The following is a 16,103-nucleotide window of genomic DNA, read 5'->3' as shown; positions in this document are numbered from 1 at the left end:
ACTTATTGTTCGCGTCACTTTAATTTCTGATTTTTTTGGAATCGCGAAATTCGCGAAATTAACGTGTCGATAAAATTTCATGTAATAAGGTATGGGAAAGGGATACCATATTCTATCGAAAGTGTATAAAAGGGGTTAGGTATAACTTTCCGTTCAAAATGGTGTATGAAAAGATAAGAGTTTTGACCACGGGAAGAGCTTCAACGTATATTTTTTTTGGGAGCCCCAGGGTGTAGAAATTTATCATAAAGTACTTGTTTTCTCTCACCCGTTTTTCTTGATTATCTTTACCCAGTGTTTGTCGCCATCTTCTCTGTCTTTGAATCGCACACACGATACTTTTTGTATCTCCCTCATCGCTTCAAGAACATTAGCACGAGCCTCATCTGTCGGAAAAAAAGACACCGTCCACCGAAATTACTCATTAGTTCTGAATTTGAAGATAATTTGAGTGATTTATCAAGCGTTTGACCTCCGGCGAGGTCAAACGTCTCAGGCAACTTTTCCTTCCATTTCGGGGAATTACGTTCACATTCAAGTGCTAGTATGGGCAAGGATAGATAAAATAATTGCTGAGTAAAAAACATTCCCATTTCCTCAGGTAAACGAGTGTTTTCACGTTTTAAATGTTCCGCATGCGAACGTAACCAAAGTGCTTTGACAAATGGCGCCGACAAGTCCGCATATAGCTATTTTCAAACACTTAGATCTTTTTTAGTAAAGCTCCAAAAAACTTATAAATCGTCAGGATACCGGTTATGTATCGAACTTTGAACGGTAAAAATTAAATTATAAGGGCTTGTAAGTCCTTATGGGAGGTTGACAATATTTTGTCAAGTGGCCGGTGCTCATTTGTACATCTGCCGCGCCTCTGTTGTTTGAAAGCGGAATCTTATCCAAGCGTAAAGGATATCCTACAATTCGAAACAAATTTCCGGACACTTCACAAAATAGTTTGCAGTGGCGAATCCTTTTGAGATGGGGAGTCATTGATCAATTTTCTATATATATTGTGAATTTAGGAGAATTTGTTATGTAGAAGGTATTTGTTTGATCCTGCATTTCCAACTCGCTCTGTCCTGGGGACGGTTTTCAAGGCGCCAGAGGAGTTTTGGGCGCGCATTTGGAAAACGCGAATGGCGAGAGACGGTGCCTTTCGCATTACCCAAATGCGCGCCGAAAAACTACTCTGGCGCCTGCTATACAGGCTACCGACTTCCTAATGACAGACATGTGCATGTCGCTCACCCACATAGTTTACCACGGGAATGATCCTGGATGGCCAAATCTTTCTGCGCGTGCGTACAGCTTTTCTTTTTTCTGCCCGCTCAATACTCGCCACTTGAACATCCGCGCCTTCTGCATCTCCAGTGGGACTGGTATCTACTCGGGAGTAGTCTTGAGGAGTAAGCTTAATGTCTGATTCGAACAGTTTGTCTAAATAACCACTATCTGGAATAAAGTAAATAAACAAATAACTTTATTTAGCGCGGGGGAGTTGAATTCGGGACCACCTAGTGGCAGAGAGGAAGATTTGAACCCGGGATCTCCGGGTTACGTGACAGGCGCTATAACCACTAGGCCACACCGCCGCAATCAAAGAAACAAGCGCCGTGTCCGGAAAATCTTCGTTGAACACTCGTTAAGTGCCCGATTTTTACTATCCAATTAAAGAATAGCACGAACACCAGTGAGTAGTCCTAAAATTATTACGTAATCCGATGGCGAGATAGACTACTGGTAGTCTGTCTTTTCTCTTGGGTCTCTTAAGGTCGGAGCGTGCGGTTATATCAGGAACGCGAGCAAACTGGTTGAACTGGCGGGTGGATGAAAGGGGCTTGGGGTCGATCCGATCGGGCGCGCACTCTTGTCTCGCCCCAATCCTTCCTTCGTCTCCCTTACTACATTTCGAGAGAAAAACAGACTGCAAGCAGTCTAATGGCGAGATCAGTTCCGTAACAATTTTTGGTAACAATTTTTTTGCTAAACAATGTTTGGCCCAGTTCCTCAGAGACCGGAATGGCCCTTTGTAACAAACGGCCATGTGGTACAATATCCGCCACGCTAGGGAGCAGGCTACGAGCTGCGACTTCAACTGGTCAAGCTTGACGTTTGCTTTTCAATAGTTTTGGAAGTTCCAGTGCGTAGCTTACTCTCCACCATGGCGGCTTTGGTGCCATGTGACCGTCAGCTGCTAAGGTCATAAAAGATCGGTCATTAATTTGATCTTAATATCTCACCTTGGTTGATCTCCTCAATTTGTTCAGTTACTGAGTGGTCTTCACCCGAGTTCTCTGGTAGTGTCTTATCTGTTCCATCAAACACTGGAGGATGATGATGGGTTTTATCTGTTGGTTGTATAATTTCTTACTGATTACAATCGTCAAAAAGGAAATTTCTGAGCCTAAACAATCCATTTCTCAATTTGTCAAAAAAATCAATTTTTCCAAGATTTGTAAGAACTGCAACCTTGCTCCCATGCAAAAATATCCCTTTGCGTGTGCGTCTTGGAGAGAAAATAGGACTGCAATCAGCCCGCATCAAAATGAGCCAATCAGAATGCAGCTGAGGACAAAAAATCGTTGGCAAGCACGAGAAACCATGCAGCCGATGAAAAGCGCGGGAAATGTTACCCGACTCGAATGATTATTTTTCGGTTTGCAACTTATTGGTGGAGCATACGAAACTGATTTTCGCTGTGATTTCGAGTGATTGGCTAGATGACGCACAATGAATGGCAACCTCAAGCAATGCAAAACCAGATTACTTTCGTAAGAAACCGGGAAAAACAATATTGCATAGAACAGAATATAAAAATATAAAACAAACAAACAACTCACCATTCAGTGGATGAGACACGCAAAGCGCGACCCAAACGAGGAATGTAACTAACAACATCTGTAAACTGATCAGCATGGGAACTTCACAGCAGCGCTTTCGTTCATCATGAAACCATTTTTTTCCTTGCAAAATTCTTTATGAATTTTAAATTCAAAAGTTTTTTCCTAAAAAACACACACACACAAAACAACTCTAGTTAGAAATACAAATATGGAAACAATATTACCAAATTACAAATATTAATCTGCTATAATTTCTCAGCCTGTCAACAAAACAATAAAGAACCACTTATATAACAGGGTCGCCTGAATCCAGCTACAGGGTATATCAATAACATTTTGCGAAATGATGCCAAATAACATAGAAAAGAACTGGAAGATTTTTGAAAATTCAACATCAACCGTTTTTTATCAGAAATGAGAGTCAGAAAGAAGGGAGTGAAAATCAAAGGTAACGTGTCACGGATTTTAGCCAAACTTAGGCATAGGAAATGACCATCAAATTCGTTTAATAATAATATACATACAAAAATTTTTGCATGCTCATGATCCCAAACAGTGCAGAGAGTTGAAATTGAGAACAAAAAGTTGAAATTGAGTGCAGAAAGTTGAAATTAAATTGGTTGACTGGAAAGTCGGAAAGCGCGCCAAAACAAAATGGCGGCCGATGTCGGAGTGTTTGAGAGAGCAAATATCGAGCAAAAACATAACGATTCATGAAAAGTTTGACCGATTTAACGAAATTTATAAGTATATAAGCCAAAGTACTAGCAATTGGACGTTTGTACAGCACAAGAGAGGCTTTACGAAACTGCTGAAAGCAACCAATCGTGGATTTTCTTAATTACGCGACGGCTCGTAAAGAAGGAAGATTACAAGCGTAAATTGAAGTTGGCCATTTCAGCCCATACCAATACAACTGAATGAGGATAAAAGCACCTGATAATGCACGAGAGAGAGATTTTAAATTCCCTAGCGGTATCTGGATTTTACAAAGCCCGGCAACTCCGTTATGTTTAAGAACGAATCGGAAAAGTAAGTTTATTTGGTTAGCCTTTGAAAAATTTACTCGTGCTGATTTATCCCAAATGGCACTCGAAATCATGTGATTACCTATACATATATAAAATAACCTTTTTAAACAGTGAAGAAATATTCAAATAACACACAAAATGCAAAAGAATCGAAGGTACGGATGGCCAAAAGTGCTGAAGATTAAAAAAGATTGTGATATGGGTTTTTGAAATATGGTCCGGCGGAACAGTTTTCAAAGTTAATCTTGTCTGCTTGTAAGAATCGAAGGTACGGATGGCCAAAAGTGCTGAAGATTAAAAAAGATTGTGATATGGGTTTTTGAAATATGGTCCGGCGGAACAGTTTTCAAAGTTAATCTTGTCTGCTTGTAACTTTAATTTAAATTATTACGTCCGGGAGACAAATTTGGCTGCAATGAAGCTATGGTTTTGTCATTTAGAAACAAAGAATTAATGTTTTTTGCAAAAATTTAGTTTCATAGCGAATATTCGACAAAATTTAATAACATAAATTTAACTTAGCCGTTGCACAGCCTTTACATGTAATAACCGAGCTCGGCAGGTATTTAATTAGAATTTAAACAAAAGGGTGAGTCTAGATTTTGTCATTGGGGTTTCCATTGCTGTAAATTACAAAGAGGTTAATATGGAGTTGAATGTTAACGGTGTAGTAGTAAGAAGTGTTGAGTCGTAATAAACAAGCAGGATAAAGCATCAAGAAAGACTTTATGGTCTGATATCGCTGCTCTCGGTCCGCATGTCATGACCTAGAGCCAAATATATCACCTTTCGGCCTTCATGCCAAGTTAATAACCACACGTGTATCAAATACGTTATTCTCGCTGTTTAGTTCAAGCGGTCTGTTATTCTCTTTGTCTACCGCTGTATATTTGTACAACACATTATATAAAAACAATATTATTATTTTTTTCCATAATGAAACAATGAGTAAACAAATAAAGGTAAATATCTCAACAAAATAGTTCACCAATATATTTTGCGTTAATGTAACTAGCAAGGTGATATATTTCACACGCCAAGTGATAGAAAAAAATAAAATTAAAAATACTTACCGTTGAAATCTGAGAATAAATATTGTTCGTTAATTGGCCTTTTCGTGCTGTCACCTATTAGCCTTGAGGTTATTTTCTCTAAAGAAAACAATTTGGAAAATCACACCACTTGGCGCCGTTCACTCAAAAGTATCTGCCGCTTTTTCAGGTGGTTACGGGTGGTGCTGTCATTGGATTGTATTCTTACGATTTGCAAGCCGATTTTGACAACTAGAAGTTTTCGGGAAATGCTCGGAAGTGTTCGTCTATTATAGGAAGTGATCGTTGGCCTATTGATCGGGGAGTATTTGGGAAACGTTTTGAAGTGCTGGTTCATCGGGCAATGTTCGGGAAACGTTGGAAAGAGTTCTTTCGACTGACAAATAAAGTTCAGTTCAGTTCGTCTATGAGCAGGATGGCGATCGGGAAGTGTTCGAAAACGTTTGAAGGTGTTTTAGGGGTTCGTGTAGTCATCGGGTGGTTCTCGGGGAAGCGATCGGAAGTGCTCGTTCGTCTTTGATCGCGAAAGTTATCGATGATGCTCGGGAAACATTCGGAAGTGTTCGTTCGTCTATTGATTGTCGGATTGTCTTCGAAAGTCTCGAAAACTCGTCGATGATACACATCAAAATCTAGATACCAATAGACGGTTTTTTAACGTTCGTTTGTTTGTCCGCTGAGAGACAGATTGTCACTTTCAAATGTACGTGTGTAAGTTCACTGGAGGAAAGAAAGCATTGATAACAGACCCAAATACAAATATTAAATTTATTTATTTTCTCAAACGTTTGTTGCTCCGCTTTTCAAACAACTTTATATTAAACTGTGGAACTTGTTGTAGCAGAAGTTGTAACTCCAAAAGTGCGCAGTTTTCATAACAATAACTTGTAGAAACAAACAAACTTTTTCTTAAGTCGCAGAAAGGCGGAAGATTTCACGTGTTTTTGGTTAAGATAATAAAAAAATAGTGTCAGTATCCGTTTCTTCTTTGCTTTTTTGAAAATGCCCTGATTGCTGGTTTATGGATGCATTCTTCATTTTGATCACGAAATACTATTTTCTCGAATTATAAGAACAATGTTGTTTCTCCGTAATTGTCCCTTCTTTTTCCCTTTTCGGGATTATAAACTTCAGTTGGTGACTCTTGTTTTCTTGGTAACCATAGCAACAGTGACATCACCATCCACCTAAGGAATAAAAAAATATCATCAGCACCAACAATTCTGTTATAAGAAAGGAACCAAATGCAAGAAAACTTCTGCTCTAAATTACAGAAAACGCTTAAGTAATAAGTGTCGGTCATTTCGGGAAGAACTGGTTACAATAAACTTTGATTATTATTTTTTCGAAATCAGCCGACCAGTCAGAAGAGATAGCGCTTATCTTTTAAGTTGTGAACAAAAACCGCAGGGTGGTCCGAAAATTTTCGACGTTTCTTTCTTACCAGAAAGAGAAGAACACGTCATGTCAAAATCACAACCTGTCTATCTTTCTACCAAAACAATATTTCTTACAAGAAAGCATTCCGGCTGGATGTTGAGAGAAATTACCTAAAGGCCTGAAATAGGATGAAGATGTGAACACTTACATGTTTTCTTTAACTGACAAGGCTTAACTTCGACGAATGTTCCTTTGCAAAACTTTCCACCATAAGCAGGTCGCGGATCATCACATTGCCGAGATCTTGTGCTGTAGCCCTGACCACATGTTCGAGAACATTTACTCCACGGTCCCCACCTCCCCCAGTGGCCTTCAACTGGAGCTAGGAACACCAAACAAACAAACAAACAAGATTTATAACAAAATTTACTCTTTTTTTGTTGGGGGGGGGGGGGGGGGTTAAAAGGGAAAACATGCTAGGATGAGCTGCCAGTTGATTGCGTTTTATCCGACCAGTAATAATCAAGATTTCTCCCTGCTCTATTTATCAATTAGACTCCAAGTCCGAGTTATCTATCGCTCATAGGAAACGAGCGCGAGTAGTCTAATTGTTTTAGTTGAGACTCTAACGAATTCCAGTCCAAAACCTACAATTATGTACTTTAAGCCAAAAATTTACAAATAATTGTCCTTAATAGAAAGTAACGGAAGGTCACAGATACTAAAGCCGCTGGCCGAAGCTGCCTTCACTATACCCAATAATGCTGTGAACCGAAGTAATTATCTTCTATAGTTATTGACCCCCCTATTTTTCTCTGTCTGCATTACATCAAAGATTTTAGTAGCTTCCACACTGATGTTTTGGTTCATGGCTGCAAACGTCGATATATTGCAGAGAGAGGGTCAGTATTTATCTTTATAGTGCAACGCGGGCGTGATTGATAAAAAACAATGGGCGAACCAATCAGATTCGCGGATTTTCAAAAGAACACGGCTGAGCTTCTACTCCAATCTGATAGTTTTCTGACGTTTTTCAAGCAAACAAACAGTTTTTGTAGCATTGAAGGAAACCACCAATTCATAACAAATTAAAGGGACTGTGTCACGGCTGATTGAAGTTTATTTTATTAGTTTTGCCAAATACTCGCTATAAATCCTAATGTTTGCAAAGGAATTACTTCTATGTATCTAAATGACAAAACCATAGCTTCATTGTATCCAACTTTGTCTCCTGGGCGATAAAATTTAAAGTTACAAGCAAACGAGATTAACTTTGAAAACTGTTCCGCCGGACCATTTTTCAAAAACCCATATCGCAATCCGTTTCAATCTTCGTCATTTCTGGCCATCCGTACCTTCTTTTGTATTTACTGTGCTATCGAAATGTCCCTTCACTGTTTTAGGAGGTAATTTTTATATTTCCCTCAACTTGATGGTCATTTTCTCATGCCTTAATTTGGCTAAAATTCGTGACACAGTCCCTTTAATCAATATGTCTCTCAAATAACATTCCCCAACTCACTATAGCATTCGTGGGACCCGCACTTTCCTTTTTGTACTTGAACTCTATTACTTTCCTTTGCTCCTGGACACTTTTTCAGGTCCTTTGCGGAGCAAAATCTCTCTCTTTCCCTTGAACATTTCTTGTCACAAGGACTCCAGCTACCCCATGAACTCCAACCGCGACTTTTGTCAGCTATTAGGAAAAAAAGACATCAGAGAGCGTATTCTCCAACATAAGTACTAACACACTAGGGTTTACTATAAGCAATTGTTCATTACTGTATCTCTGTGCAGGGCGCGGGAGGCGCGGTGGCCTAATGGTTAGCGCGCTGGACTCTGGATCGAGCGGTCCGGGTTATAGCACTGGCCGGGGTCACTGTGTTGTGTTCTTAGGCAAGACACTATTCTCTCACAGTGCTTCTCTCCACCCAGATGTATAAATGGGTACCAGCGAATTTACTGCTTGGGGTAACCTTGCGATGGAGAAGCATTCCATCCAGGAGGGAGCGGAAATACTTTCAGTCGCTTGATGCTAAAGAAACATAGCCGACATGATGAGCCACTTGGCTCAACATAAGGCTTTACCACCTTTTCTCTAGTTTACTCTGTAATAGCTTCCACTATTTTAAACCGAGCGGCAGCCAATCAGAGACACTTCACGGATGTCTGTGGAGCTACGTCATCAGTATGATGACGTAAGAGCAGGGATGAGGTGGTTGCTGGAATTGCACAGTGGTGAGAGCGCTCGCCTCCCACTAAAGTGGCCCGGGTTCGATTCCCAGACCCGGCGTCATATGTGGGTTGAGTTCGTTGTTGGTTATCGTCCTTGCTCCGAGGGTTTATCTCCGGGTTCTCCTGTTTTCCTCACTCCACAAAAACTAATACTACTAAATTCCAATTTGATCTGTAATCAGTGGGATCAGAAGTGTGGAAGATGCCACTGTAAATTCCCAATTATTTATTTATGGAATTTTCCGGTCAGATCGACAGATACTCACATTCGCAGTCGTAGACGCTGTTAAGTTGTAGAACATCCGTGGAACTCAGTTTTTCAGTTTGTCCAAATTGAAGCATGGGATCCTTTACAGACAACATGGTCGGCTTCTCATTTTTGGAAAACGCGTAATTTCCATAATGCATGATACTTGAGAAGTCATACGAGCCTCCTGTTGAGTCCTGCTGTTCTGGTTTGTAGCGGTTAAAATTATGTTCTGTTCCTACATGGAAAAAATTCAGTTGTTATTTTGATTAGTCCCAAGCTGGAAATGTAATTTCTCCTTACTTTTTGTCATATTTTTTTCATGTTAGTTTTGAGAATTTGTTATTTGATCAAAACAATGTCCCGTCTGCCCCTACCGTAGGAAAAATTGCGTGACTAGCTGATTAAGGATCTTTAGTCCGTAGGAGTTAATGAGCGGTACACGTTTGTACGGTGTAGTGATTTCTATTCTTGGTTTTCACGTGACGTCATCAAAATTGTAAAATCCAGAATCGCAAGACCCCTGAGTTTTTATCCTCAGAAGTCCTTAAGGACGTCCTTAATATATATGTTATTGAAGGTTTTCAGCTCGATAGCATGCACCGTCTTAAAGATATAACATTTTGAAATTTTGTAGTATTGCGCCACATAACATCAGATTGGCCGCCTGAAGGCTGTCACGTATGCTGAAAAAATGCCTCATCCTGTGATTTTTAACGATCTGAACAATTAAGGTTTTACGAGAAGTGTTTATGTCAATGTTTACGTATTCACGAAAGTGAACCGACCACTTTTAAAGCAGAAGTGAATGCCAGATGTTTTCATTGATTTCCAACAGCCATCTTGGTGCCCCTCCGCATGGGCTCCAACATGGCGCTTTCATACTGTGCTCTCTAAATTTGTGTGGAACATTTTAACGAACAACTCGAGTACAGAATACCGTACAGACTTGAGACTTGGACACGTAGACTATCTAGTAGTTTTCTACAACCTATAGTATCCTTGATTTTTTTTACTCAAAAGCTTTGGATTTATTTTTTTTGTAACGCGCGCGTGACAGTATCGTTACTTGCGTGACGGTGGCTACATGTTATTTGATCATAAATTAGAGCTAAAATTTCTTTCACTATTCTGTGACGAGTAATATTTTGTACCCGTGTCACATTTTTTTCAAGAGGTACGTAACTGGTAAGATTTCTCAATTGAGAATATGGGCATCGCCCAATCGCCCATCAGAAATTATGTTCTAAACCAAGAGTCGTTACGCTGGGCAAAAGTATACGCACACAAAAACAATGGACAACGTCAAAGAAACTTCCACTGACTTCTTGAAAATTTTTTTGTTAGTCATCGTTTTGCGACTCTTTCTGTAGTGTACGGATCACGTCTCTGGCTGAGAAAGAATGCCAAACTCTCAACAAATAGAATCACCTTATCGGAAAGCGCGCCTGTAATATTTTACACGCAAAGGAGAATCTCGAACAAGTTTAGCTTTTGTACCAGTTTCTTTTTTTAACGACGATATCGGCGCGTAATCGTATCACAGGTACACAGAGAGATATTACACATGAGGGCTTTTTTAACAGTACAACCTTGTCGTATGCGACACTTTGGACGATCCCTGCTCGCATACGACTTAAATTATTAGGCATTGTGTGGGGCTAGGATTGTTGAAACGTTAATAGTTGTAAGCTAGTTGCATGCGAAAAAGTTGTATCGTCCGAATCGGCCCTAGCAGTTGCACGTGATAAAACTCCAGTGCAGATGTACCACGTGACCAATTTAAACCAATGTCACGTACCCTTTTTGACGTTCTCCCAGAGTACTTCCAGGTAGTCATCTCTGTCTGTCCTTGATTGTTCATGCCAGAAGCCGAGCGCGTGCATCAGTTCGTGCATAATAATTCCTTTGCTGTTACAACCTTCACCTATTGATAACTCCTGCATACCTGGCTTGTCGTATTGCCGACCAACCGGTGAAAAGCACCTACAAAGCAGCACGGAATGTTAAACACAAAGGCAAATTATACTCAAACGTAACGTCGATGTAAAAGGATCCTATTCAGCTACGCCTTGTTTTCGTTTACATACGAGAGTTTAGGTATTATAATCTACTCAGAGCGTGTCTTAACAAAAGAGATCACTGTGAAACTGCTAAAAGTCATTAAACAGACTTCCAGTAGTACAACAAAAAGCAGTGAATTAAGATTTCGCTTCGCCATACAATTTTCATAAATACGATGGCATCGAAAATGACGCAGGCTGACTTGGATCCTTCAAATTTAACCAGTTAAATTTCATTTCAAACAAAAAAAAGATAAAATAACTAGTCAAAAATAAGCACCGATAATTTTAAAGAGCATTTGTGGCAGTTGATACCTCAGTCAAGCAAATGTTTAAGGATGGACGAGGATTTCTTCTCAACATGCGAAATGTCCGAATTTAGATGGCAGAGAAAATGGCGGACGTCAAAATTCGCTCGCGCAAGGTATCATGGTTGCGAAGGATCCTTTAAAACCGTTTCTGGTTCTCTTTCGTTTCACTCTTTCAGATGTACATATCATTAAATACACCTGATTGAAGAATCGTTGACTTATGAAAAGCATAAACCATGAACGATGCAATCCAAATGTTACTTTACTGGAAAATCGGAAAAAACATAGTCGTCATTTGTGCAGAGTAAACATAATAATCAAACAGGTTACATAAATCATGCTCCCAAGGCTCTCAAAGAAAGGAAATATTTTGATTATTAACAAAAGAAAATTACTAAGCTTACCAAGGGTGTCTACCCAGAATACCATTAGGTTATATCGTTCATGGTTTATCCTTTTCACATTGTCAACGTTTCTTCAATTAGGTGTAAATACAGCTAATTCGAGAAAGGTTGTCAGAAAAAAGCACAAAAATGCACGCCAAAGACCGAAAGGTAGAATGATGGGAAGAAGTAGGGAGCTACTGCACGTGCTGAATACTTAGATGCGGCATGACAAAAGCGAAGTAGCACGTTTTCTTTTTCTTCAGACATGTGGAAACTTGGTACTTTTAGCTACGCTGAATTTTAGAAGAATTTTCACACTTAAGACATGCAACAGTAAAAGTAAAGCTACAGACAAATGTCTCCTGAGAGGAAAAACAAAATCTTCACGCGCAAAAATACAAACTTGTACATTTTCTCTAGTCCAAAATACAAAATTCAAGTGAATAGCCAGGCCACCATTCGGTCTTGTCGGGTGCACGTTTGTACTTTTTTCTGACATTTCTTGAATTAGCTGTAAACGCTCTCCCTCCGATAAGAGCCCTCCCTCCAGCTCCCAAAACAAAGTAAGTTTCATTGGGCGTTACGACATAAATAGAAGAATACATCAGCGTCCTTACCCGGTTTTCTTTACAAAACGTATCCAGTGTTTATCACCAGTCTCCAACTCTCTGAATCGAATACATGACTTCTTCTGTATCTCATCTATAGCCGCTAGAATATTATTCCATGCATATTCTTTATGTGGTACGAAAATACAGACCAAATTTAAGTGTTTGTTTGATCATGCATCCAATTTCTCCATACAGTACTAATACATTGTCACATAGACAGGTGCTGAGAACTAAGAGAATCACCAACTTGGGAATACTGGCTTCACAGACTTCGTGTCCTTTTGCATTAATGGGGTTTTTAAAGCACTTTCGACAACAAAACTTTATTTTTTTAAGGAGACGGTGGTGAAAAATTTGTTGTATTATGCAATACGAATTCATTCTCTGATTTCAACCCAAATAAAACAGCTACTTTAAAAATGAAAACAATAAATTTCAAGACCTTGTACATCACATTTTCAAGGAGTTGAGAGTCTTCCAATAAACCGAAGTCTTTTTTGCTGAATTTGTTTGTTCTCATAGCCAAAAGAAAAGTTGTTCGTGCAAACGATCACAGCCTTTTTAAGCGAAGTCAGTGATCAAGTTGACCGATTTACACGGTACGATTTTGTCGCATGCGACATGCTTACAACAGGCCTACGACACGAATTGTGTCGTGTAAATCAAACCTACAACTCGCTTACGACTGTTGTAGGCGTGTCGTAAGCTTGACGCATGCGACAAAATCGTACCATGTAAATCGGCCTTTTAACGCTCTACACATAATGTCTGATATGGAATTTGGTGATGATTCTTGAATATTTCAGAAAACATCCCCTTCCCCTGAAGAGTCAAAACATTTCGTGACATCTTACTTGCCGATACCCCCAGTTCAACTGGAACTTCTTTTGTGACCCAGAGAAGTCGTCGTGAACTTATAGCTTTTCGCTTTGTGACCACGCTATCTACATCAACATCAGCTGTATCTTTAGAGTCAACACTTTTGGTGTCCACTCCCTCCCTGTCGCTTTTGGTCAGCTGAATGTCAGCTTCGAAAATATTCTTGATTTTCTTTTCCGTGTGGTCCTCTAGAATGAAAAGACAAAGGAATGAAATTTGATACGCGTCTTTGTCAGTCAACATGATCAAGCTGACGTTTTTTTGTTAGGAGGGCGCGGTTTCCTGGCGGTTTGCGCGTTGGATTCCGAATCACTGGGGTCATCGTGTTGTGTTCTTGGACAAACCACTTTACGTCACACTGCTTCTCCATGCACCAGGAGTTTAAATGGGTATCGGTGAATTATAAGCCCAACCTGACAGAATGCTGGAAAGCAACCTCAGATGGACTACAATCCGAGCAATAATTCCTTGGGACACTCAATTCAAAAGCTGTAACGTGACATCCGAATTCTCAGTAATGGAAAAAACCCCTTTCCCCAAAACCAATGTTGCAAAATACACGGCAATGGAGAGCATTGTTTTTTCAAGGTACACAACATTGTAATGGGGTTTGGGGTAATTGCTAGTTTTCCCCCTGTTTTTGGCAAGTGCCCCAAGAATTGTGACGTACATTGTAGCCTTCCATCCAGGGGTGAGTAGCATGCTACGGAAACAGGGTAAAAAAAAGGAAAGTCTGTGTCCGGCCATGAGACTCATACAGCCGGAGCTTATCCCGGTTTCCGTAGCATTAAGCGACTAGGAGTATTGCTACTCCCCCCTGGACGGGATGCTAGTCTATCGCAGGGTTACCTCCCAGCAGTAAATTCGCCGGTACCCATTTGCACACCTGGGTGGAGAGAGGCACAATGAGAGTAAAGTGTCTTGCCCAAGAACACAACGCAGCGCCCGGGCCAGGCCTTGAACCCGGGCCGTTCGACTCGGAGGCGAGCGCGCTAACCATTAGGCCACCGCGCCTCCCAACAGGGAGAAGTTCCGAAAGTGCTGAATGCCTGGCCAATTGTGATAGATTAGTATCCCATACAAGGCGCTACAAACACATGAAGGAAAAAAGCCTTACCTTCGTTAGCTTCTTCGATACGATCCAGAATAGTGTTGTCCTTCAGGCCTTTAGGGTTATCTGTCACGAAAGGAATGATCGGCAAAAAGTTTGTAAACACCTAACCAAGGGTAACACACCAAATATCAATCTACAAACCTCAAGCAATAGCGAAGCGCGCGAGGTCTAAAAATAGAATGCAAATGAATATAACCCCGCACGAGGCTCAGAAAAAATCAGCGTGTTCTGAGAGAAATAAAAGGAATCTAGGCGAAGTTTTCGTTTTGTGAAAGTGTTTTAGGAACACTGGCTGCTTTAGAAAGTGTTTTAGGAAAATCGTCCGCAATTTCGGTTTGTTTGTCTGAGTCTTGTCTTAGTCGTGACGTCACTCCCGCACTTCGCTACTCTCCGGGGTGAATGGCAAGATGGTGTCAGCACCAAAGACCTTTTATAGAAAGAGCTAATGAGTGAAGAAGTAAAGCGCAGAAGAAATGAAATGGGCTGAAATCTTGGACTGAGGTTCGAAGAGCAGCTGAAGATCGAAAGCAATGGAGGCACTTTGTAGAGGCCTTATGCGAAACAGAAGAGATTGGTAACAGGTGACAGGTAAACCTCAAGCAATGCAACACTGAATCACTTTCGAAGGTAATGCACTTATCAATGTTAAGCCGTAGGAAGAGAGGCCGGGCATGGGACGGGCATTTGAACATAGCTGAGACTTTCTGTTCAAATGCCTAACCCCAGAGCATTTCAAGAGTCATTAAACTTCAATAAAATGTTGTAAGAAAATCCATTAAAATGGTCAAAAGTGCCTACTACGGGCAAACAATTGCTCTCGAATCCCCTGTATATGCCCGGCCCGAGTCCCCCCCCCCCCCCCCCCCGGCTTAACATTGCTAGGTGCATAACTGGAAAACCAATCTTGCATGAAATGAGACCATCGTGAACCAAAACGGCATAAATAAATAAATAACTCACCATTGAAAGGGTAAGAAACGCAAAGCGCGACCCAAACAAGCAATATTATCAACAACATCTGTAAACTGATCAGCACGGGAACTTTACGCCTCGTCAGGAAAGAACCTTGCTGTCCAGAGCAGCGCTCTCATTTGAAGCCATTTTTTCCTTGTGGCACAGTCTTTGCTCTGCCTTCTTTGAAGAGTAGGCCTAGGTGAAGTTGCAACGCTATGTATAATTAAACAATGAAATGTAATTTTAACGGTTTATTTTTTTCTAAAGAAAAACACACAACTCTATAGTTAAACTACAAGGGCGTGGGCATAGCCGTCGTATTTGCCCGTTGAAATTTTTTGTGTTCGAGTTAAAAAACAATAAAAAATTCCCAAGGCAAATGAGACGGCTATACGCTTATGTTGCAAGTAAATCCACCCCAAATATGGAAACAATGTTAAAAAAAATCACAAATATGAATGTTCTATAACTTAACTCAGCCTGTCAACAAAAAAAAAAAAAAAAATCGGTCGTGAGAACAGACCTCACTGCGTTTCGTCTGTACTCAGACCTCCTGCTCGGTTAATAAGAACTAAGAAGGTTTACGGGGTAGTAATGAGAATTGTTGAGTCGAAATAAACAACCATGCAGGACATAACATGACGAGCGCTCTCTCGTCGTTTGATGAAAACAATATTATGGTTATATTGGGAAATAAGCAAAGAAAATGCGATAAATATCTCATCAAAATAGTTCACGATTACAATTCGCGTTGATGTAAGCAGGGCGGCATATTTCACGCTTATGGCAAAATTGATAAAACAAATCAAACGGCATGCAAGGTGGAAAAAATCAGAATTTAAAAAACCACTCACCGTTGAAATCTGAGAATCAATTTAGATCGTTAATTGGCTCTCTACGTGCTACCAATTAACCTTGAGAAAACAATTTTGAAAATGGCACTCACCTTGAAGGCGGTAACTTTTTAAAAGCATCTGCTTTTTTTCAGGTGGCAGCG

General features: G+C 40.3%; 2 protein-coding genes across 3 annotated transcripts in view; both read right to left on the bottom strand.

Annotated features, from left to right (window-relative positions):
- LOC144633706 (uncharacterized) overlaps window positions 1-5,061 on the bottom strand; it is a 32,955-nt gene extending 27,894 nt beyond the window's left edge. The window contains exons 1-5 of the mRNA XM_078492566.1: window positions 4,948-5,061; window positions 2,841-3,005; window positions 2,241-2,348; window positions 1,249-1,452; window positions 269-386 (exon numbers count right to left, since the gene is read on the bottom strand). Coding sequence (XP_078348692.1) covers window positions 269-386; window positions 1,249-1,452; window positions 2,241-2,348; window positions 2,841-2,916 — 506 coding nt within the window. The 5' untranslated portion in view covers window positions 2,917-3,005; window positions 4,948-5,061. The remainder of the gene's footprint in view (window positions 1-268; window positions 387-1,248; window positions 1,453-2,240; window positions 2,349-2,840; window positions 3,006-4,947) is intronic.
- A 619-nt stretch (window positions 5,062-5,680) lies between these two features.
- On the bottom strand, window positions 5,681-16,088 carry LOC144632012 (zinc metalloproteinase nas-37-like). Of its 2 annotated transcripts, none has more exons than XM_078490596.1 (10): window positions 16,053-16,088; window positions 15,113-15,319; window positions 14,156-14,215; window positions 13,014-13,226; window positions 12,166-12,283; window positions 10,590-10,774; window positions 8,808-9,026; window positions 7,829-8,002; window positions 6,515-6,688; window positions 5,681-6,113 (listed from the first exon to the last, which is right to left on the bottom strand). In XM_078490596.1, exons 2-10 carry the CDS (start codon window positions 15,168-15,170, stop codon window positions 6,103-6,105), a joined length of 1,212 nt encoding a protein of 403 aa, XP_078346722.1. In that variant the 5' UTR covers window positions 15,171-15,319; window positions 16,053-16,088; the 3' UTR covers window positions 5,681-6,102. The 2 variants fall into 2 exon arrangements, with proteins under 2 accessions (XP_078346722.1, XP_078346721.1); XM_078490595.1 differs by having other exon boundaries at window positions 15,961-16,070.
- Between the last annotated feature and the right edge of the window lie 15 nt (window positions 16,089-16,103).

Source organism: Oculina patagonica, chromosome 12 (assembly GCF_052425735.1).
Source record: "Oculina patagonica isolate OP01 chromosome 12, crgOcupat, whole genome shotgun sequence".
In the NCBI taxonomy this organism is placed as follows: Eukaryota; Metazoa; Cnidaria; class Anthozoa; order Scleractinia; family Oculinidae; genus Oculina; species Oculina patagonica.
This window is presented reverse-complemented; position numbering and strand designations above follow the sequence as displayed.